This window comes from Stegostoma tigrinum, chromosome 15, assembly GCF_030684315.1.
Source record: "Stegostoma tigrinum isolate sSteTig4 chromosome 15, sSteTig4.hap1, whole genome shotgun sequence".
In the NCBI taxonomy this organism is placed as follows: Eukaryota; Metazoa; Chordata; class Chondrichthyes; order Orectolobiformes; family Stegostomatidae; genus Stegostoma; species Stegostoma tigrinum.
Window position 1 is genome coordinate 39,679,560 of NC_081368.1, and position 23,728 is coordinate 39,703,287.

The window sequence follows — 23,728 nt, forward strand, 5'->3', positions numbered from 1 at the left end:
TTTGATCACGTGCTGATATTTTGCCACATTTTAATTAAAGGCAGGTTTCGATGGAGGAAGGAGAGCGGAAAGCCAGGGAACTGAATGTAATGTATATTGAAACTAGCGCTAAAGCCGGATATAATGTCAAGCAGGTATGTTCGTGTGTACAGACATGTTTATTTAAAAAAACAAGTTCTGAGGAAGGGTTACTGGAGGGGTCTAGGCCCGAAACGTCAGCTTTTGTGCTCCTGAGATGCTGCTTGGCCTGCTGTGTTGATCCAGCTTCACACTTTGTTATCATCAATATTAACTCTGTTTTCTTTCCATAGATGCTGCCAGACCTTGAGTTTCTCCAACAATTTATTTTTGTTTGGTACAGGTTTCCAGCATCTGCACTTCTTTATCTTGTATAAAAATAAAATTGGAAATGCAAAATTCATCTGAGGCTTGAATTACTGAGCTGTTTCTACCTTGAATTCACAAATTGATTCCTGTAAAGTAGGCCAAGTTGATGTGCAGAGAGTTATGCCTTAAAATTTTACACAAGATAAATATTTAAAAATGTTTGGTACTATTAAATATATTGATTCAAATTATTTCTAGTTATTATCACATTTAGCCTTTGTTAATTATCTCTACTGTACCTTTTAATCATTTCACACATTTCTTTTATGCAAGTATCTGCAAGTATCTTTTCTCATTCAATATTTATAGAATTCAAAAGGAAATGGAATGGTTATATCTGCCTTCTTTATCCTTTTCAGGTACTGCATTCCAACTATAATCACGTAGTAAAACAACAAAAATTCTCACATTACCTTTGATTCTTTTGCCAATCGCTTTAAATCTGTCTTCTCTGGTGCTCAACCCTTGCTTCACTTCAGTCACCTTATTTTCCTAGAATCAGATCCAGCAAAGTTATTTTCCTCATTGAGCTGGAAACGTACTAATCAAATTAGTTCACTTGAACACACTACCAATGTTCTACCTTTCTAATTTGTCTTAGGATAATTGAAGTCCTCCATTATTGCTGTACTATAACTCTTCTCCCACTGCAGAAAGTAGTAGTAATCCATTGTAATAATAATATCTTTTCATTTTCTGTTTTTAATCGTGAACTGAAATGGGAAAGGAACTTTTTCTTTAAAGACTGGGTTTATTGAAGGATTGTTTTAAAATAAGTAAACTCCTACTCACTGTAGGCACAATTTACACAGCTGCTTACTCAAAAAGTGGTATAAAGTGTATTGCACATGAGCTGGAGCCAAATGTACGTACAAATGGAAATTCACTGAGCAAAAAGTAACTCTTTATTCTGTGAGCTAGTTGTCGACAATATGACCTTCTACCTGCTAACAACTATGCTGAATGAATCAGCTTAAGTAGCTCAGCAGCCTGTGTCTGTGAACAAGACAGAAAGAAGTCATCTGATCTCCTCCAGCTCAGGAGTCCTCTCTATTCTCTGCAGTACAAGTCACTTTAAGTCTGAGATAAACCAGTTTCTTCCTTCAGCTTCTGTAACCTGTGACTTTTACTAACTCAGACACCTTTTTATAAGAGTGGAACAGCCACTCCTGTGGACCAGCGAAAGTTTTCAAAAAAGAAAAATCTTGGAAGCAGCATTCTGATTGTACATGAATGATCTCAGCAGATCCTCTGAATGGGGACTACTGAACTATCTTTCCAGTTTCCCGTGCCCATAAAAGCTACCTTTGTCAGTCCATGTGTGTGTGTTTAGAGGGGAGTTTTTTAGAGGATTTTAGAGTACTTACAAGTGGAGTTACATGCCAATGGTTTGTAACTGTTTACCTACAGCTACTCGTAATAAGTAGTAATGGTTAAATGAAGTAACCTGGTCCATGCTTTGTTAACCTGAGTCTGTAAATTGTGGAATTTGTGTACTGGTTTCAAAATATTTAAACTTCTGTGACTGTTCTGGAGATTAGTCAGGCATGATACAAGCGAGGTTCTTTCTTTCTAAAATACCCTTTCTGGAACTGGTGTCCTAAACGTTTAATTTGGTGAAGAGAGTTTTCCAAGCTCTTTCAATATAAAAGCATATTGTGCCATTTGGATGCCCAATTCTGAGAACTTTTACTAATTTTAAAAAAAATTTTCAAATAAACAGCATTTTTATTTTTGATGCTAGGCTTGTAATAACCCCATTAACATTGTCATCGTAATTTATTTTGCACGTACCACTATTTACTGATGAGCCTGGTACTTGGAACTGGGTCCAGTTTAATTCTTGCTGCTTTGAGAAAGGTCAGATATTTTGCAAAGGAGGGGTTCTCTGAATGATAACTTTCTGCGTCTGTTTTGCCGTTTAGATAATTCCCCCTTGCCCCCCCCCCCCCCCCCCACCAAAAATCGTACTGTGGTACAGAATAAAATTTCCTTAACTGCTGTTGTGTTTCATACACATGCAACCCTCATCAGTTAAATTATGGAGGATCAGTGGTAAATCTGAGGCCTTTCACCCCTCCCCTCCCCCAGAAACATACCACAACCAATCAAAAAATCCATCTACGTTGCTTTCCTCTCTTTAAAACACTGCTGGCTTTTTAAAAAAAATTCATCTAACATCAACTGAATCTTGGCAGATGTTATGGCTTTCTCAATTTGACTCTTACTTTTTTTTTGAGTTGTGATATATACTTGCAGTTAGTGATATTCCTGTAAGTGAATTTATCACTCCAGAATCTATCCAAACATATCCAATCTCTGGATAATCAACATGAAACCAAAGGAATTAATAGAGAGCTCTTGCCTTGTATGTGAAATGAGAACTAACCTCTGGCAACCACCTAGAAACCGATATCCATTTCAAGCCCACCAACTCCCACAGCTATCTAGAATACACCTCCTTCCACCCACCTTCCTGTAAAAATGCCATCCCCTATTCCCAATTCCTTCGCCTCTGCCACATCTGCTCCTAGCATGAAGCGTTCTACTCCCGTACATCTCAGCTGTCCTCGTTCTTAAAGGACCGCAACTTCACCCCCACAGTGGTCGAGGACGTTCTCTACCACGTCTCCTGCATTTCCCACAACTCATCCGTCATACCCCGTCCCTGCAATAACCGCCAAAAGAGAACTCCCCCTTGTCCTCACATACTACCCCACCAACCTCCGCATCATCCTCCGACACTTCTGCCATCTACAATCCGACCCCACCACCAAAGACATTTTTCCATCCCCACCCTTGTCTGCTTTCCGGAGAGACCAATCTCTCCGTGACTCCCTTGTCCACTCCACACTGCCCTCCAACCCCACCACGCCCGGCACTTTCCCCTGCAACCACAGGAAGTGCGACACTTGCCCCCACACCACTTCCCTCACCTCTGTCCCAGGCCCTAAGAAGACCTTCCACATCAAGCAGATGTTCACCTGCACATCTGCTAATGTGGTATACTGCATCCGCTGTTCCCGTTGTGGCCTCTTCTACATCAGGGAAACCAAGCGGAGGCTTGGGGACCACTTTGCAGAACACCTACGCTCGGTTCGCAGTAATCAACTGCACCTCCCAGTCGCAAACCACTTCAACTCCCCCTCCCATTCCTTAGACGATATGTCCATCCTGGGCCTCCTGCTGTGCCACAACGATGCCACCCAAAGGTTGCAGGAACAGCAACTCCTATTCCGCTTGGGAACCTGCAGTCCAATGGTATCAATGTGGATTTCACAAGCTTCAAAATCTCCCCTCTTCCCCCCCCCCCCCCCCCACCTCTCTTCCCCCCCCCCTCCCCCACTGCATCCCAAAACCAGCCCAACTTGACCCTGCCTCCTTGACCTGTTCTTCCTCTCACCTATACCCCCCCCACCTCAAGCTGCACCTCCATTTCTTACCTACTAACCTCGTCCCGCACCCCCTTGACCTGTCCGTTCACCCCAGACTGACCTATCCCCTCCCAACTCCCCACCTACATTCACCTCTACAGGCTCCATCCCCGCCCCTTCGACTTGTCTGTCTCCTCCCCACCTATCATCTCCTCTATCCGTTTTCGATCCACCTCCACCCCTCTCTGCGTATTTCAGAACCCTCTCCCCATCCCCCTTTTCTGATGAAGGGGCTAGGCCCGAAACATCAGCTTTTGTGCTCCTAAGATGCTGCTTGGCCTGCGGTGTTCATCTAGCTTCACACGTTGTTATCTAGGTTCCCTAGTTTCTGAATATGGACAGTTTTTTTTCTAGAGAAGACTAGTGCAAATTTCTTTTGGATGTTATGTCAAATCATATTTGGAGTTCTGTGTAAACTGCGACAAGACATGCAGGGAGATGTACCTCCCAATTTTTGCAATTGGTGTCCTAAAGCTGTTTAATTTTTTGCTTTCTGTATTCACGAGGTGGTGTTGGACTGTAGCAAGACTGCATTCTCCTTCTAGAATGACATTACTTTCTTCATTATTTGAAAACTTCAATCCACTCCACCTTTAATCTCATTATTTCAGGTTTCATACCTTAGGTTTACCCCTTCCAATTTTGTTCTTAACATACTCCAGATTATTTTACACTCAGGCCCAGCACAAAAGACCACTTATACAAATAAGCTCATGCTTTCTATGAACCAAATGATTTTTAACTGTGCTGTAATCTGGGCAGTATTGTGTTCAGCAGGGCAATAAATCTGTGAACATTGATAGATATAAAAGATACAGTTGTCCTGGATGCACTGGAAAATAATTAACAAAAAGGTTGTATATCTCATGCTGCAGTTATGAACCAGCTTTATTAAAGAAACAAAATTCAAATAAATGTAAATTAGAATGGTTCATTTAACTCTGTTTCGCCCCGGTTTTCTATTGTTGTTTGCCTGTCTGGTACTCTTCATTTAGATTTAACTTTAGGATTTCATGTATTAACTTTAACTCAATGTCACCGCAGTTTTAAACAACCTTTTCATCTTGTGTATCCCTATCTAAAATCATCTTAAATCAGCATGTGTATATTTCTGATGGGATTTATGAAAAAAATTATCCTTGTATTGTGCTTACCTGTTTTTGAGTTGTATTTAATTTGAGTTGAAGTTAGCCCCCATGGAGTTATTTCTTCCACTTGTGCTTCCAGGCATTTCCATTTCTTACAAAGTTTACACAAATATTAGCCTTGTCTATCCTGCTAATTTCGACATTTCAGCTGGCAACAGCTATGTGATCTGACGAGTCAACCGGTTTTGAATTTTTTCGATTCCTAATAGATGATTGAAAACAAAGATTTACTATGTAGATTAAAATCATGAATTTTAGAGAAGTATTGTTATCTCCTCCTTAAAACATCCATGATCCATGTCTAATTAGTTCAGACTAAGAAAATGTTTTTCTCACTAGCCATTACTGTTCAGTTTCAGCTTTGGATTAGTAAATGTCTTGCCAGATTCAAGATGGCGTTCAAGAATGAGTATTTAATATACTTCATACTGTAAACCTTTTGAAATCTCCAGTACAAAAGGAAGTCATCAGTTCGCACTACTGCTTTCTTTTTATCTTGACCTGGGAGCAGAAGTGTCCAAAGACCTTTCAATCTAAAATATATCCTTGAACCCATCTTTAATTTCACATTGGAAACTATTAAATTTTGTGGTTTAAAAGGACAGGCTGAATAAACAAAGATCCAATTTAGCAGATGAATAAACCACTTGCTAACATGGTTTAATGCTATCGTTATTAAATGTCTTGTACAACTGGAGAATATTGGAATCCTTATAAATGACTTGGATGGAGGGAAAAGTCCAAGGAGCTATTGTTGATTGAGATTGAATGGCAGCTTATCGTAGTTCTCTTCACTGTTAGAAAGTTTGAAGCCCAACTTGAATATTAGATTGACAATGTTTTCTGACTATTGAATAGTGTATATTGTAGAGGAGCAGAAATATTTAAAGTCCAAGTTAAGAAAAAGTGCTGGGGACACAACAATGTTAAAAAATAAATGGAATATTGATATTGATCCCAAGGGAGCTGGAATACAATGGGGTAAGACTTTATATTCTAATTGTATAAGGTCCTTGTTACATATCATTTTAAATATTAAGATTCGTTCTCAAAGGATATATGAGCCTTACGGCAGCACAGATTTACTGGAATGATCAGATATGTTGAGAGGATGGATTCTTTAGAAGCTCGTATTCTTTCGTTAAGAGAATGTCCTCTAGAATGGACTAACCTAGTGTTTTAAGATGATTTGAAGGGTTGATGTAGCAGATGAAAAGAAACTATTTAGTGGTAACATTAGTAAGAATTTCCTTTTGTAGAAAAATTGTGGAAATATGGAATGCTCTTCCCCAGTGCAGGTGATGTTTGTTAAACCGAACTTTTAAAAATTTGGTGCTTTGCTAGATCAGGATGCTCAGGAATAAAGAATTGAGGCAGGCTCATGGATTTAAATTGGAGAGCAGCCAGGAACTAATTGAATGGTGGAACAGGCACATGGAATTAAATGGTCTACTCTTGCTCCTACAAAAGATGTTTATCATAAGAATTTGATCAGATGTTTATATATTGTTCCTCACTTTTGTCTGAATTTATTTGAAGATAAGTGAAGAAAATGTTAATTTTCATTACTTACATTATTGGGATGTTGCCTTTTTTCATGAAACTGTCTCATCTCCACTGCACTAACTAATGAATATGCAGTTTCGAGTTATTTCGCCGTGTCCTGAGAATGTTCAAAAGTTAGTATTATTTGGGTAAATTTTGCTATAAGGTTCCATGGGCAATGAATGAATTAACAGATCAATCAATTACCTATTTCTTTTGGGGAAGAAATGTTGTGCCACAGACCGGAACACACACACTCTTGTTTGAACAATACCACAATTTTTCGAACAGGCAGATGAAGCCTTAGTTTAACATCTTGTTGGAAGGACTGTCTCTGAAAAGGCATACATTCATAACTGTATTTCATTGTAGTTAAGCATTCAACAATCAAGAATTGCATACAGGTCTGCTTAGTATTTCGAACATTAGTATTTTCATCACACTGCCTTCTTAATTTAAAAACTATCATTCACTAATAGTGACAGCTCTGCCAAAAGACCAACCTTGACAATTAAACTAAAATGGCTCAAAAATATTTGTAGATATGAGCTCACAAAGACAAATATTCTGGGTTTTGTTATCAGTGTAGAGTCCCTACATTAAAGACTCCTGTTAAGACATGGGAATTGTAGTGTATGTTGGTGTTGAGTACCAGTTTAAATTCTTAACCAGGAGAATGTGAGTTGCTTTATGGGATGTTGTCTGGGTCTCAAATTGACTTTGGTAAACTGTGTTTTTAAGCCTTGACTAGCTTCTTATAAAGCACGACTGTTATCAAATTTGGGTAGGGAATTGTTTCAGTTCTCTTCCCCATTTTGGGTTACCACGTGATTCTTAAGGTTCCTATTTGTGAAAGTTGTGTATTTATGTAGATACTCAACATGACATGTTATATAATTATCCAAATTCCTAAATATTTGTTGGTCTAAATATCTATGCAAAAATTATAATCGAGCTGGGAGGAGTTACTGAAAAGCAAGGTAGCTGGATTTAAATCAATGGGTACAATAAGGATAAGGTTGAAGGCTGGGAGGAAAGAAATACAAAGCTCAGTCAGTACTAGGAAACTGGATTATATCAATGGAAGTACACAATTGAAGTACTGCTGTAATGGTCATCAGTTTTTCTTTGTCGGACATTCCCCTTTTTATTTTCCACTCTTCTTGAAACATTTACAATTAAACGTAATCCTCCTTTCTTAAAGGAGGAATTGGGTCCTGTAGTAAAATCATGCTCTCTGCTGTTGCTATCTGTCAATGAATTCAATCAAAAGTCTTTGTCACTATATTTGGTGTGTCAGGTCTTTGCCCTGCTATATTTCTGAAAGCCCCTCCAACCTTCCATATCCTCCTGAGGCCATTTTTTCAACTGGCCCTTTAGTCACACTTTCAAGCCACTGCAAAGGCAGTGACATACCCTGCTTTCTCAGTTGAGCATGTTGGGATGTTATTTTGAGAAAAGTGCAATGTAAATTGAAGTTATTGATTTTGTGCTTGTGTAATAGGCAGTAAGCCTTTTTAGCTATTCAGTTTCTGTATTGGCCATTTCCGTGCAATACATCTCTTCTCGATAATGGCAATAAGGTTGGTTTGCCATAACTTGGTTCATGATTCTAGCCAAGTGGTCATTTGTAGCTGAGTGACCCCAAATTGGCGTATTCATCTTTCAGTTACTGCAAGCAAATTCATAAAGAACAAAAACGCTAACAAATGAGGATAATTAGTTGTTCGACTTTGGAAAGCACAATTTGTTGATTGTAAACCCTGCAAAAATACATCGTCCAGAGTGTGTCTGTTCTGCTAGCGTAGTTTGTCTTTTTGTTTAGGAGATAGTAGGAACTGCAGATGCTGGAAAATCTGACACTACAAGGTGTAGAGCTGGATGAACACAGCAGGCCAAGCAGCATCAGAGGAGCAGGAAGGCTGACGTTTCATGCCTAGACCCTCCAGAAAATCCTGAACGCTTTCTGAAGAAGGGTCTAGGCCTGAAACGTCAGCCTTCCTGCTCCTCTGCTGCTTAGCCTGCTGTGTTCATCCAGCTGTACACTTGATTGTCTTTTGTTTAAACTAGTTGCGCATCATTAACTTCAAATTTGTTTCTTCCAGCTTTTCCGACGTGTAGCAGCTGCTCTGCCTGGTATGGACAATGCACCCGAAAAGAGTAAAGAAGACAGTATCCTTCACTGTACTTTCCCATTAATTTTTTCTGACTATCTAACTAACTCAGAGGAAAAACCATAATTATGGTAGCACTAGCGATGTAGGATGACAGTGTAAAAACTCAGTATACAGCATATGACTGGTCAGTTTGTTTTTGTTGTAATTGAAATATTAAACATCACTGTTATTTGCTTTTTATTTTACTGGTTTGAAATACAGCATGGGTTCAGTTTCCTTGCGTACGGTAACTGGTATGATAAGTAGGAATAGTACCTTTTTTCTGTTTATACATGGGCTATTACAGATGTGCCAGCAATACTTTGAAACCATTCCATTCCCAGTTTTTGGAAAATTTATTTTCTTTGTTCAAGGACAAACCATGCAATATTAATACAGCCAATTTAGATGGATAAAGTGATACTATTCCATTCTCATGGAGAAAGATGGGAGAAATTAACATTTCATTCATTCCGCTTTACTATTCACTTCGCTTTTGACCACCTAAATGAGATTTGAGACACAAAAAATTAAAGATCGAGTTAAGGGAGGGGGAGCAACTGTAAATGTGGAAACCAAGGCTATGCCAAAAGCATTGGAAATGGCTAATGGGAGGCAAAAATGTCTTAGTTACTGAACAAGCTGGTGTCAGCCAGGGTGTGAATGCTACGCTTGAATTTTCCAGGGTTGGAAAAATTCACCAAAGTACTTGATTGTCGAATTTATTGCTGCTGAGAATTCCATTTAAGTGAGAAAGTTCTTTGCTTCAGGTAGGGACATAAATCATTCTGTGAATCCAGAGTTATCAATCTATCGTCCAAATATTCAAAGAACGTAGAACATAGAACATAGAAAAGTATAGCACAGTACAGGCCCTTCGGCCCACCATGTTGTGCCGTGGAATAATCCCAATCCAAAAATAACCTAACCTAATTTACATTCCCCTCAATTCACTGCTGTCCATGTGCATGTCCAGCAGTCGCTTAAATGTCACTAATGGCTCTGCTTCCACCACTACCACTGGCAAAGTATTCCATGCACTCTCAACTCTCTGGGTGAAGAACCTCCCTCTGACATCTCCTCTATACCTTCCTCCTAACACCTTAAAACTATGCCTCGCGGCAGTCAATCCTGCCCTGGGGAAAAGTCTCTGGCTATCAACTCTATCCATTCCTCTCATTACCTTGTACACCTTGAGCAGGTCACCTCTCTTCCTCCTTCTCTCCAGAGAGCAAAGTCCAAGCTCAGTCAACCTTCTCAACCTGGTAAACCTCCTTTGCACCCTCTCCAAAGCCTCCACATCTTTCCTATAATAGGGCAACCGGGACTGGACACAATATTCCAGTGTGGTCTCACCAGGGTTTTGTAGAGCTGCAGCATAACCTCGCGGCACTTAAACTCGATCCCCCTGTTAATGAAAGCCAAAACACCATATGCTTTCTTAACAACCTTATCCACTTGTGTGGCAACTTGGAGGGAGCTATGCACTTGAACACCAAGATCCTGCTGTTTCTCCACAGTGCCGAGCATCTGCCTTTAATCCTAGATTCAGCATCTAAATTCGACCTTCCAAAATGCATCACCTCGCATTTATCCAGGTTGAACTCCATCTGCCATTTCTCAGCCCACCTCTGCATACTGTCAATGTCTCACTGAAGCCTGCAATAGCCCTCAATACTATCAACGGCACCTCCAACCTTTGTGTCAGCAGCAAACATACTAACCTACCCCTCAACCTCCACATCCAAGTCATTTCTAAAAACTACAAAGAGCAGAGGCCCAAGAACAGAGCCCAGCGGGTCACCACTCAGCACTGACCTCCAGGCAGAATATTTACCATCTACAACCACTCTCTGCCTCCTGTCAGCCAACCAATTCTGAATCCAGACAGCCAAGTCACCCTGATTTCCATACCTCCTGACTTTATGAAAGTGCCTGCCGTGGGGAACCTTATCACATGCTTTGATGAAGTCCATGTACACCACATCCACTGCTCGCCCCTCGTCAACCTGTCTCATGACCTCCTCAAAGAACTCAATCAGATTTGTAAGGCATGACCCGCCCGTCACAAAGCCATGCTGACTCCCTTTAATCACGCTCTGAGCATGTGCAACAGCACATCCACATGAAATTTGACAGGGCAGGTCCTCGTCTTCCTGAAACAAATTTTCTGCTGTCTGGATAACTGGTGAGGCTTCCAGCGCTTGGCAGGGGTAGCAATTGACAGAGTTGCATGATTGGGACTACAGTAGATGAAAATAAAGGCATCACCTACTCACTAACACTCAGTTGGGTTTCTACCAGGGCCACCCAGCTCCTGGCCTCATTGATGCCCTGGTTCAAAAATGGACGAGAGCATGTGATACATGTAGAACTGGATCTCAAAGGGTACTTAGGAAAGATAAATGGAAAGAAATGATGTAAAAGGATTTATGCGAGAGAGAAAATAAACAGGTGGATATGGAAGTGACTATGATATTCTTTTATTGTTTTAGGCAGGTAGAAAAGCAGCGTGATAGCTTTAACAAATAGGCAAGATTTTAGATCATGTTCCAGTGCTGCTTTTTGAATTTTGCATTTTGTGTTGATTGATCATGTAGTCCTTTTTAAGGAGAGTCATCTGGCCTAGCAAAAAGGATAATGCTTATTTTATTTTTGTGGAAATGCTGTTCCAAATAATTGTTGAGGTTTCTGGACTTTTCCCAGCTGATAATTGGAAGAATGCATGTTAAGGAGGATTACAAAAACAACAGTAAAAATTGAAATAAAATTGGTGACAGGTGTTGCAAAGGACTGATAATTCAATCCATGATGCCCTTCAGTAATCTGTCAATCTTACTAATTGTGTTTTTATTGGGTATTACATTTTAAGAGTTCATTCAAATTACAGCTAACTCCTCTGTACTCAAGTGCATCTATTTATCAGTTAGTAAAAGATACTAAGATACTGAATCAACTGAACATAACACTTGGATTTCAACATCAGCTAATGTGAGGCCCTCTATTTGGACATTAAAAAGATAGAGTAACTGAAATGGTGAAACTAAAACTGAAGATGCAGAGAGACCAAAGATCCAAATGTATAGTGCACTGAAATGCCTAACAGGTACAGAAAATAAGCAAAAAGGCAAATCAAATACTGATCTTTAGATCATGAACAGAATACACGAAAGTTAAAGCTAATACTTTGGCAATTTGAAGTCTTGGCTGGACCTCCTTGAGTTTTGGGCATTAAACCTTGGGTTATATTAATCCTTGGGGAAAATGCAGATTAGAATTACTAAAATGATACCGTCACTCCAAGATTTAAGTTGGAACAACTGAATGACAAATCCCAGTCCTTCTGAGGTATTAAAGGAAATAGGGGAGCAGATTATAAATTCTCTAACAGTCATTTGAGCTCCCTATATTCAGGAGTTAGCCCTCTGGATTGGAAGAACGCCAGGGGATTACAGACAAGTTAGCATATCGTTCACAGTTGAAAAGTTGTTGGGATCTATAAATCTGGATAGAATAACTGAACACCTCAAATTTTCAGTTTATCATGGAGAGCCAGCATGGATTCATGAGTGGTACATCGTGCTTGACAAACCTCATTGAGTTTTGAGAAGATCCGTAGCTCAGGTTGAGGTTCTGGATGTGAGTTTGCTCGCTGAGCTGGAAGGTTAGTTTTCAGACATTTCGTCACCATTCTAGGTAACATCATCAGTGAGCCTCTGACGAAGCGCTGGTGTTATGTCCCACTTTCTATTTATCTGTTTAGGTTTCCTGGTGTTGGTGGTGTCATTTCCTGGTGTTGGTGGTGTCATTTCCTGTTTTTTTCTCAGAGGATGGTAGATGGGCTCCAAATCAATGTGTTTGTTGATGGAGTTCCACTTGGAATGCCATGCTTCTAGGAATTCTCGTGTGTGTCTGTTTGGCTTGTCCGAGGATGGATGTGTTGTCCCAATCAAAGTGGCGTCCTTCCTCATCTGTATGTAAGGATACGAGTGATTGTGGGTCACGTCGTTTTGTGGCTAGTTTGTTACCTAGAATAGTGACGAAACGTCTGAAAACTAAACTTCCAGCTCAGCGAACAAACTCACATCCAAAACCTGATTAGATTACTTGAAGGGATGACTAAGATAGTGGGGAGGGGAATGTCTATGGATGTTATGTATATGAACTTCCAGAAGATATTTGATAAAATTCCACATTAGAGACTTAACAAAGGAAGAAGTACATGGAATTGAGCACAAATTACTGACGTGGTTGGGAAATCGGTTTGCAGGTAACAAGAAGTAGGGATTACAGGAAGGCACTCCAGTTAGGATGTGACTGGTAATGTCCTACGAGTATCTGTGCAAGGGCCTCAGTTCTTAACATTCATGAGTTGGATAATGGCAGAGCAAGTTATATATTTAAATTTGCTGCTGACACAAATGTAGGGGGCATTGTAGATTGTGCAGATGATGAATACATAAAGTTACAAAGGCACATTGACTAGGTGAATAGGTAAAAATGGGGCAGATGAATTTCAGTGTAATTATGTGAGAGGTTGTACATTTTGGACCAAAAAAGGATAGATCAGGGTATGTTCAACATGTTACGAAGTTGAATACAGTGGATATCTAAAGAGACTTAGGATTCGGATGCATACATCTGTAAAATATTACTAACAGGTGCAGAAAATAAAGAATGCGAATGGAGGTCTGGCATATCAGGATGTGGAAGTTATGCAGCAGTTATGAGACCCTGATTAGATCCCACTTCGAGCACCGAGTGTAGATCTGGATACCACACCTTGGGAAGATGTAGAGGCCTTGGAGGGAGCACTATGTAGGTTTACAAGAATAATAACCCCAGAAGTCCATTTATGAGAGATTATTCAAGTTAAGTCTGTTTTCTCTGGCATTCAGGAGATTAAGGGGAAATCTGACATCTTCAAGATATTAAAGGGGGAAAAAAAACTGGGTAGATAAAAATAAACCATTTACTCTGGAGCTTCTCAAAGTAGGGATACAAGTCTAAAATTAGGGCCTGGAGAGATGTTAAATGGTTCTACACACAGTAGTGGTTTGAAGTCCTCTTCTGTGAACAGTAATTGATGCTAGATCAATTGTTTAATTTTAAATCTGAGATGGTAAATATTTGTTCAGCAAAAGTATTGAAGATATGGGCCAAAGGCAGGTATATAGTTAGGCCACAGATCAGTCATGATCTCTGGCTGAATGGCCTACTCCTACATCCCTGTAAGTTGTGACAAGAGAATATTCCAGCTAATACAAACCTAAATTAGAGTCATACAATTGTACAGCATGAAAAAGGATCATTTGGTCCAACTTGCCCATGCCAACCAGATATCCTAAATTAACCTAATCCTATTTGCTAGCATTTGGCACATATCCCTCTAAACTGTTCCTAGTCATATACCCTCTGTGTAAAAACATTGCCTGTTGGGTCCCTTTTTTTAAAAACCTTCCCCTCTTTCACCCTAAACCTATGCCCTCTAGTTTTGGGGACACACACACACACACCCACCCACCCCCCCCCCCCCCCCCAGAGGTTGGGGGGGGGGTGTGTGTGTTGTGTGGTTGTGGTGGACCTTGTCTCTTCACTCTTTCCATGTCCATCATGATTTTTGTAAACCTCTATAAGGTCACTACTCGGCTTCCGATGCTCCAGGAAAAATAACCGTAGCCTATTCAGCCTCTCCATATAGCTCAAACCATCCAACCCTGGCAACATTCTTGTAAATCTTTCAAGTTTAATGACATCCTTCCTCTAGCAGGGAGACCAGAATTGAATTTAGTATTCCAAAAGTGGCCTAACCGATGTCCTGTACAGCTGCAACATCACCTCCAAGCTCCATACTTGATGCGCTGATCAATAATGGGGATAAGGCAGGAACAGGATACTGATTGTGGATGATCAGCCATGATCGTAATGAACGGTAGTGCTGGCTCAAAGGGCCGAATGGCCTACTCCAGCCCCTATTGTCTATAATGAAGGCAAACATATCTAATGCCTTCATTATACTATCCACCTGGAGCTCCACTTTCATGGAACTGTGAACCTGCACTCCAAGGTCTCTTTGCTCAGCAACACTCCCCAGGACCTTACCATTAAGTATATAAGACCTGCCCTGATTTGCCTTTCCAAAAAGCAGCACCTCACATTTTTTTTAAATTAAACTCCATCTGCTACTGCTCAGCCCATTGGCTTGTTGTACTGAGGTAACCACTGTCACAGTCCACTGCACGTCCAATTTTGGTGTCATCTGCAACTCACTAACCATATTTCCTATCTTTACATCTAGGTCATTGACATAAATGATGAAAAGCAGTGGACCCAGCACCGATCCTTGTGGCTAACTTTAACTTTTCAAACTATTGACTGGAATAGTTTAGAACATAGAACATTACAGCACAGTACAGGCCCCTCGGCCCTCAATGTTGTGCCGACCTGTCATACCGATCTCAAGCCCATCTAACCTACACTATTCCATGTACGTCCATATGCTTATCCAATGACACCTTAAATGTACCCAAAGTTGGCGAATCTACTACTGTTGCAGGCAAAGCGTTCCATTCCCTTACTACTCTCTGAGTAAAGAAACTACCTCTGACATCTGTCCTATATCTTTCACCCCTCAATTTAAAGCTATGCCCCCTTGTGCTCGCCGTCACCATCCTAGGAGAAAGGCTCTCCCTATCCACTCTATCTAATCCTCCAATTATTTTGTATGTTTCAATTAAGTCACCTCTCAACCTTCTCCTCTCTAATGAAAACAGCCTCAAGTCCCTCAGCCTATCCTCGTAAGACCTTCCCACCATACCAGGCAACATCTTAGTAAATCTCCTCTGCACCCTTTCCTTAAACTCCATTTGCCACCTCTCAGCCCAGCTCTGCAGCTTATCTATGTCTCTCTGCAACCCGTAGCATCCTTCGTCACTATCCACAACTCCACCGACCTTAGTGTCGTCTGCAAATTTACTAACCCATCCTTCTACGCCCTCATCCAGTTCATTTATAAAAATGACAAACAGCAGTGGACCCAACACCAACCCTTGCGGTACACCACTAGTAACTGGTCTCCGGGATGAATATTTCCCATCTACTACCACCCTCTGTCTTCTTTCAGCAAGCCAATTTCCGATCCAAACTGCTATATCTCCCACAATTCCATTCCTCCACAATCATCCAGGTGATTTGGAAGAAAAAGAATACCAATCCCTTGTTTTCTGCAACATGACAAATTGTAGCTACCTTCAAGAATGGAGATAAATTGTGATGTAGAAACTATTGAGGTGTTTCACTTTTGTCCATGGCAGAAAAAATCTGGGTACACATTGTCCTAAATCACCAACCTCCTGTAATGAAGAAAACCAAAGACACAGTACGGCTTTAGACCTAACTAAGAAACCTCTGGTCTTTGTTGCTAGACAAATCCTAAAAAGATGTTGAGAACAACAACAGGAACTCTTCCCCTGACCAAATCATTTGACCCAGTAAATCACAAAGCTCTGTGATTATTCTTCAGAGATTTGGATGTCTAAAAACTTCCTCACAATTCTACAACTTGTCCCTGATGATATAACTGCAACTGTCTTGAGTGGGAGACATGAAAGAAACACCTTCAAATTCTGGCCAGTACCAGTCAAAGCAGTGTGATATCCCCAGTGTTATTTACATTCTACCTGATGATCATTATTCACTTCATCAAAGACTGACTGTCCTCTACTGTCAGTGTTAAGTACTGACTGGAAGAAAAATTCTAACCTCAGTCACTTCCATCTCAAAAGTAAACTGACCACCAAAGATGTACGTGACCTGCAGTATTTGAATGACTGCCATTTTGGTGGCCATTCTGCACCCAATTTGCAAGTCTCTCTCAACATCTTCAATTCTCTGCACAGTTTAGGAGAGAATCCCAGTATTTAGGGGTGTCGGACTAGGATGCAAAGTATTAAAAATTGCAACCAAATCTCTCCTGAGTGAAATTAAAAAAACATCCTTTCACACAGAGTACTGAAGATTTTGAACTGTCTTCTGCAGGCGTCTGATGCCAGACATGTTGTCAGGTTTAAAACTGAGATTGACAGGTTTTTGGTAACTGAAGGTATTGAGTTGTGGGGCAATGAATCCCTTGATCTAGTGTCTGCTACTGTATGCTTCTATTAGCTATAAGTCAGATGGTTGTGATTTCATTACCACTCCAGGATCGGAGCATAAAAATAAAGGCTAACACTCTCTTGTGCAAGGAATGAATGCTTCACTGTCAAAGATGACATCTTTTAGATGAAATCTTGAAATGAAGGGGAGGTTGACTCTCGGGTATGTCAAAACTCTGGCATTACTCAACGAAGCACTGGGAATAATCCCCATGTCTTGGCTGATATTTTAACCCTTGATCAACATTACAAAAGCAGATCCTGTTCGTTATCTACGTCACTATCAGATGTCTATTTGTGGGAGTTTGTGCACAAGTTGATTGCTACCATTTTATTTATTACGGCTGTAACCACACTTCACTTCAGTACTCAATTGGTTGTAAATGTCTGGAATTCTTGATCCTAGAAAGCTGTGGAGGCCAGATCACTGCAAGTATTTAAAGACGAAGTAGGTAAGTTGTTTTTAAATATTTTTGAGTTGAGGGCTGTAACAAACTGGCATGAAAGAGGAGCTGAGGCTTGAGGTAGATCTGTCATGAATATAGAATAGTGAGGCAAACTTCAGGGATCAATTGTCTACTCCTGCTCCCATTTTTTATGTTCTAAAGCACTTAAATGTTGTGAAAGGTACTATATAAATGTAAGTCTCTCTTTTTTTCCATTCAAAAAGGTGAAATTTCCTTAACTCCATTCACAGTGATTGATATCAAGCTGGAGAAACCACCAGAACCACCAATCAATGAGGGTGGCTGCTCCTGTTAATATTGGCACAATCAAACTGTTCCCTATTGGCCAGCATCACCAACTGCATTACAGTCATTGACTATCCACCTTGCTCCTTTTTTTGGTGGTGTGCTGGCTCAGTAATGTGTGAACGTGCTGCTGTAATCACACCAGGAGCTTCTTCATTCAGAAAATTCAATTTCATTTCCTTCAGCTGCATGGTTTATTTAAGATCAGAGATCAAGTTTGATTTAATTATGTTATGTATTGCACTCTTAACACTGAGCGATGCAGTCCTTTACATTGTACAGAAATGTGTGCACGATGTAAAATGTTTGTGTGAATATGCAAAGATGTTGCTGTGTCAGGTTATCAAAAAAAGGATAAATTGCCTATGATGTCTTGATGTGGGTCTGAGCTGAGGTTTAGATGCTGCTTTGACCAGTGGGAATGTTTTTGTAATTGGGAAAGAAGGGAAGCACCATTGTATCCAACAAAATACTTCTGTCTGAGTAATGTCTTAATATGCTGTCTTGGGTGGTCTTTGTTGGCGTGGGGCAGCATTCTTGCTATTGTGTGGTGCTAGAACAGCATTGATTTTCTACAGTTGAAGTAAGCTTCTAAAGCTATATTCCTTTGCTGTCCATGGATGTATGTCTTGGCTCATTTGTGCAGCCATTTAAAGTTCAAGTGCCCTAGTGTAGTGTCTGTTTCATTTAAGGTTGGAAGTTAACTGTTCATCACTGGGGAGAGTATCTGAAGGTTTTGCTGAGTAGCCACTTAGTCCCCTTTCCAAGTAGATGATTGGCACAAGTAGATAGCATCCAGTTTCAATACCCCTGAAATAAGTTAAATAACTTAACCATGCTTTAATTCATCTGTGGTGCAGGATGTGAAGACTGATAAGTAGTGTCATGTCTTGACAGTTGCTGCTTCCTGAATCTTCAGCCAATATTCTTGTGAACAGTAGCCCTTTTAAATGGTCCCTGCAACTTTCAGGTTCAAAATTAATTAGTGCTTTTCTAATCTATTTTTTTCAGTTATGCTAACTCTAAAATGGTGTTTCTTGTGACAGTGGCAAAAAAAAGTAATATTCACTTTCTAGTTGCTCTTGGTGAACAGCATTACATTCCTGGAATTATCTTTTGTTTGGAAAACTGTGGAGAGATACTTCGGAATTTTATTCATAAATCAGGAAGAATGCTTGATTGTAATTTTGGATATGTGATCACACTTCCCTATGTTTCAGATTAATTGGAGTATTTGAGTAATTTAGCTGCAACTAAAAGAAAGTCACAATCTCTGAATAAAGAGTCTGTATTAGTACTAGTCGCAGCTTCTTATGCCAGACTCTTTCATGAGCTAGTAGTTTACAGGAACTATCTTACAGTTAAGCCACAGTTAGTTTTCAAAGCCCCCGAGTATTGTGTTCCGCTGTACAGTCTCTGTACATGCAGTTTCAGAAATGCTGTAATGTGTAATTGGTGCTTTGGATTCAGAAGTAAATTTGTTGCTTTGTGAGCACGTGTAATCTGTGTCTGTTAGCAAGATAAATTCTGGGGTTAGCAAACTCTGTTAACATCAACATATTTATGCAAGTCCTTATTTTTAATGGAACATGTAAAAACCCTCAAATTTATTGGAAAGAGCTTTTTGGTTCATTGGCAGTTTGAACAAACACCAGTAACACAATTGTTGATTAAAACTGTTTGCTGTAAAAATGTGACCTTATTACTGCCAGATTAAATTTTCACATGTTCATAACATCAACATGAACTGATTTATTGCATTACCGCTATTTGTAGACTTTTAAAGTAGCATTTTATACCAGAGTCTTACCCAGAAATGCATGTTAAGCATACTTGGAGCAATGCAGTTTGTTCATATGAACTTCTGTTTAGATTGAAATGTCAACTAAATGGGAACGTATTAAAATAGTGATGGTTGCTGCTAACTCATTAACAAAATCTAAAACTAACACTCTCTATATCCAGTTTTAAAAATGTTTTGTACCAATAAATGTGAAGTCCTATTACTATCCTTTTTATTTTGAAGGACTTGTAATACTTGACAGGACTGATGACTACTGCAAGGATACCTGATTCTGTAAAATTCCCCATATTTTTCTCCACTTTTGAGAATTGACTAGAATGGACAAACCAGAAATTAAAAGCTGAACTCTAAAGTTTAGAAGAAGTCAGGCATTTAGTGATTCTGACTGGGTTTTTTTTAAAAATCAACAGCATCTCACTGTGGCTCACTTTAAAACATGTCTTTCATTTCTAATCATGCTTTTAAAATCAAGTGTACCTTTTTTGTTCTGAAAAATACCAGCATGCATGTGGGCTTAGGTTTGTTGCTCAGTGAAATATCCCATTTGAACTTTGCCATGTCTAATCAGCTTCATTTTGAGGGTGAGTGTATGCAAGGTTGAAGTAACTAATACCAAGTGTGGCTTTCCTGTTTGTGATTACAATAATTGGTATTTTAATGCAGCCTGTGGAGACCAGTAATGAAGGATGCTGTGTTGAATAATTTGGAAGAAAAAAAATCAGCCTATTACAATGGAACTATTTGCAAACAAGTACTGGAGCCTCCTCCATCAGTGATTGTGTTTTTCTTTTTGAATATTTAAGTCTTTGTTGTAAATACTTGACAGTTGTAATGTTCTCATGTCTGTTTGTGTGTATGCATTTAGATTATGATCTTTGGAAAGGCAGTAAGACACTAAACCACTTGCCTGTACTGAAGTTTATACTATTTATCAAATTAGATTAGCTCAGCCTGTGTACCAGTGTCTCAAGTCTTTTGCAAAGATAAATATCCTGTCTCTCAAACCATTCACTGACACATCTGTTTAATAAAGAAAATATTTGTCTTCAGATTCCACTAATTAATGATCTCACTAGCTAGTTGTTAGAATATTTGTGTTAAGGTACCACCTCCTGTTGTAAAGTATCCTCCTTGTATTACACACAATAAAATGAGCCATTTCACAACCAATTTTGTAATGGATTTGTCATGTGTAGTCATCAGACTGTCAAAGTAAAAAGGAGTCAGTTTGGTGTTGAGTTGTTCCTTTGGATTCTGAGAGAGAATTTCTCTATCTTAAAAGGAATACCCCTTATTGAACAAAATGCATAGTTCTACTTTCTCTGCATGTGGAAACATTCTCCCAGTATCTACCTTACCAAACCTTGTATCTTATTGTAACAACAGAGGTGAAAAGATTGTACTGTCTTTAGTTCTGGTGTTCCACAGGTCAGAACATAAAATTAATTGATCCACCTGGTTCCTAATATGACTTTCTGTATATTAGTTTATGGCTCTTGTTACTTAAGTTTAAGTTTCTTTTTATAATAACCAATTTTGTATTTGTTAAAAGAAAATTTCAGTGGTGCTGTAAATCTTGTAAACTCCATTTCTAATATGAAATTTTATTTTTTCCCTTCTAAATATCCCAAACTGCAAACAAGGTAGAGGGAAAAGAAATCAATTTCTCTAGTTCTGGAATACGAAAAGTTTGCCATGTTCAGATGTCTGTCATTCAAAATTTCTAACCTGTTTAGGTGGAGGTAGTTGTGTCAAATCTTTATAAATATAGCTTACTTAGGAAACAGTGCCACCAAATCTTTTAATCGCACTTCAAGAGGACAATCAGAATGCCCACTAACCTGGCAAAATGGTGTATTAATTACTCCTGTGCAAACTTGAAATATTTTCCCTTTAAATCCAAATATGTACAGACTTATTGCCAAAAAGAGGCAGCCAGTTTGCATGAATGTCCTGTATGGAAAATGTAAGCAAAAAATAGTCTATAGATCAAAAGTTCAAACCACAAGGAGAGATGAGGTGACTTTATCCCTCTTAAAATAGAAATTAATGCATTTTTTTGTCATATCCTTCTGATTTACAGTGATCCTCAATTCAAAAATCAGTCATTTGGACTCTACAAATGGAAATACTCCATGAAGTCAGTGAGAGTTTTGAGGTTTGAGCCCTACTTGGTATCATTGTGGCAGAGAATGCATACTCGGAAATAACCTGCTCCCTGATGCCCAGTTTGTGTTCCACCAGAGCCACACAACTCCTGACTTCATTACAGCCTTGGCTCAAAATGTGGACCAAGAGCTGAATTCCAAAGGAGAGGTGAATAACATCAAGGCTGCACTGACAATTTGTGGCATTACCGAGCTGTAGCTAAACTGGAGTGATTTTGAATTGGGGAAGTCTTTCCACTGACACACTGAAGATGGTTGTTGGAGGTCAGTGATCTTGGTAGGAATCCCAAGAACAAAGAAAATTACAAGGCCTGTTCCTATGCTTCAGCCCTCCAAGCCTGCACCAACATGCTACCCATCACAGCTAAAACCCTCTACTGTCCTAGGATTGTATCGCTCTACTCCTGTCCTATTCATGTATTTGTCAAAATGCCATTTAAAAGTCACTATTGTATCTGCTTTGGGGGGGGGGGAGAAAAAAACTTCTCGTACATCACCTTTTAAACCTTGTCCCTTGCACCTTAAACCTATGGCCTTCCACTCTGGGGAAAGAACTTCTGACTGTCCACTCTGTCTGTGCCCTTCATAAATTTGTAGACCTCTATCAGGTTGCCCCTCTGTCATTCTAGTGAGAACAACTCAAGTTTCTCCAACCCCTCCTCCATAGCTAATGCCTTCCATACCAGGCAATATCCTGGTGAATCTTTTCTGTACCTGCTCCAAAGCCACCACATCCTTCTGGTAGTATGGTGACCAAAATTGAACATAATATTTCAGATGCAGCCTAAGGTTCTATGACGTTGCAACATTACCTGCCAGTTTTTGAACTCTGGGCCCTGGCTGATGAAAGCAAGCATGCCATAGGACTTATTGACAATGTTCTCCATCTGCATTACCGCTTTCAGTGACCTATATACCTGTACACCCAAATCCCCATTCCTCACCCAATTCCTCAAGGTAGGGTCTTTGCCTCAACCATCTTTAACTACTACATCAATGACCTTCCCTCTCTTATAAATGTGCAGTCGTTAGCAAACATCTCCACTTCTGACAATGTTCAGCACCATTCATGACTTCCTGATACTAAAACAGCCTATGTCATTTGTAACAAGACCTCATCAATATCCATGCTTGGGCTCTTGTGGCAGGTAATGTTCACGCCTCACAGTGACTACCTCCAACAATCCCTTGAGATTCAGTAGCATTACTATCACTGAAACCCCCTATTACCATGCTAGGGATGATGATGTGGAGGTGCTGGTATTAGACTGGGGTGGTCAAGATCAGAAATCTCACACTACCAGCTTATAGTCTAATAGGTTTATTTGAAAACACAAGCTTTTGGAGTCTTAGTCCAAAATGCTGAAGATGAGTTAAAGATTTAACAGTTTCTTCAGTTTGTTTATACTTCCTCATCAGTGGTGTGATCCTTTGATCTTTTTACTTAAAAATTCTGTGTCTGATACTGCTTCTCTTGCTAACACATGAAGAAAGAATAAAACTCCGAAAGCTTGTGTTTTCAAGTAAACCTGTAAGACTATAACTGGTGTTGTGTGATTTCTGATCTCATCCTGGGAGTTACCATTAACCAGAAACTCAACAGGGCATTCCATATAAATAGCATGGCTACAAGCATACTGCAGAAGTAAATTATCTCTTCCCCATCCTACCCAGTCTGTCCACCATCTACAAGGCTTGGGTTGGGAATGTGTTAGCATACTGTCCACTGTCCTGGATGAATGCACTGAAGAACCTAAACACTATCCAAGCCAAAGCAGCTATTTAATTGATCGTTTGTGGATGTGGTGGCATTCAGTCACTCCATTGCTGATGCTCAATTACAGTGTATACAATACACAATACAATGCAGAAATCCAAAGATTATGAGATGTTACAATCCAAACCCACGTTCTGTAGAAGGACAAGGGCAGCAGGTACATGTGACCAAGTTCACCTCCAAGCCATTCATCCTGACTTGGAAATAGATTACCTTCAGTAGTGTCAGGTCAAAGTTGTGGAACTGCCTCCCTCACAACATTGTGAATATACCTATAGCAGATGGACTGCAGATCATAAAGACACCTCACTAACTTTTCAAGGGCAACTACGGATAGGTGATACATGTTGGCCCAGCCAGTGACACCCTGGTCCCATGAGTGAATGAAAAAAACAACTGTAAAC

At 39.8% G+C, this 23,728-nt stretch overlaps 1 protein-coding gene and 1 long non-coding RNA gene across 3 annotated transcripts in view; one reads left to right on the forward strand and one right to left on the reverse strand.

The window, feature by feature from the left end:
* Nucleotides 1–20,549, forward strand: part of LOC125458927 (ras-related protein Rab-6A-like) — a 58,399-nt gene extending 37,850 nt beyond the window's left edge. For both annotated transcript variants that reach the window (XM_048544774.1, XM_048544773.1), the window contains exons 6-8: nt 41–134; nt 8,620–8,686; nt 17,521–20,549. In XM_048544774.1, the coding sequence (XP_048400731.1) occupies nt 41–134; nt 8,620–8,686; nt 17,521–17,585 (226 nt within the window). In that variant the 3' untranslated portion in view covers nt 17,586–20,549. The remainder of the gene's footprint in view (nt 1–40; nt 135–8,619; nt 8,687–17,520) is intronic.
* Nucleotides 44–23,728, reverse strand: part of LOC132210572 (uncharacterized) — a 29,351-nt gene continuing 5,666 nt past the window's right edge. Inside the window, exons 2-4 of the long non-coding RNA XR_009446709.1 lie at nt 4,976–5,171; nt 801–879; nt 44–386 (exon numbers count right to left, since the gene is read on the reverse strand). This is a non-coding gene — a long non-coding RNA (uncharacterized LOC132210572). The remainder of the gene's footprint in view (nt 387–800; nt 880–4,975; nt 5,172–23,728) is intronic.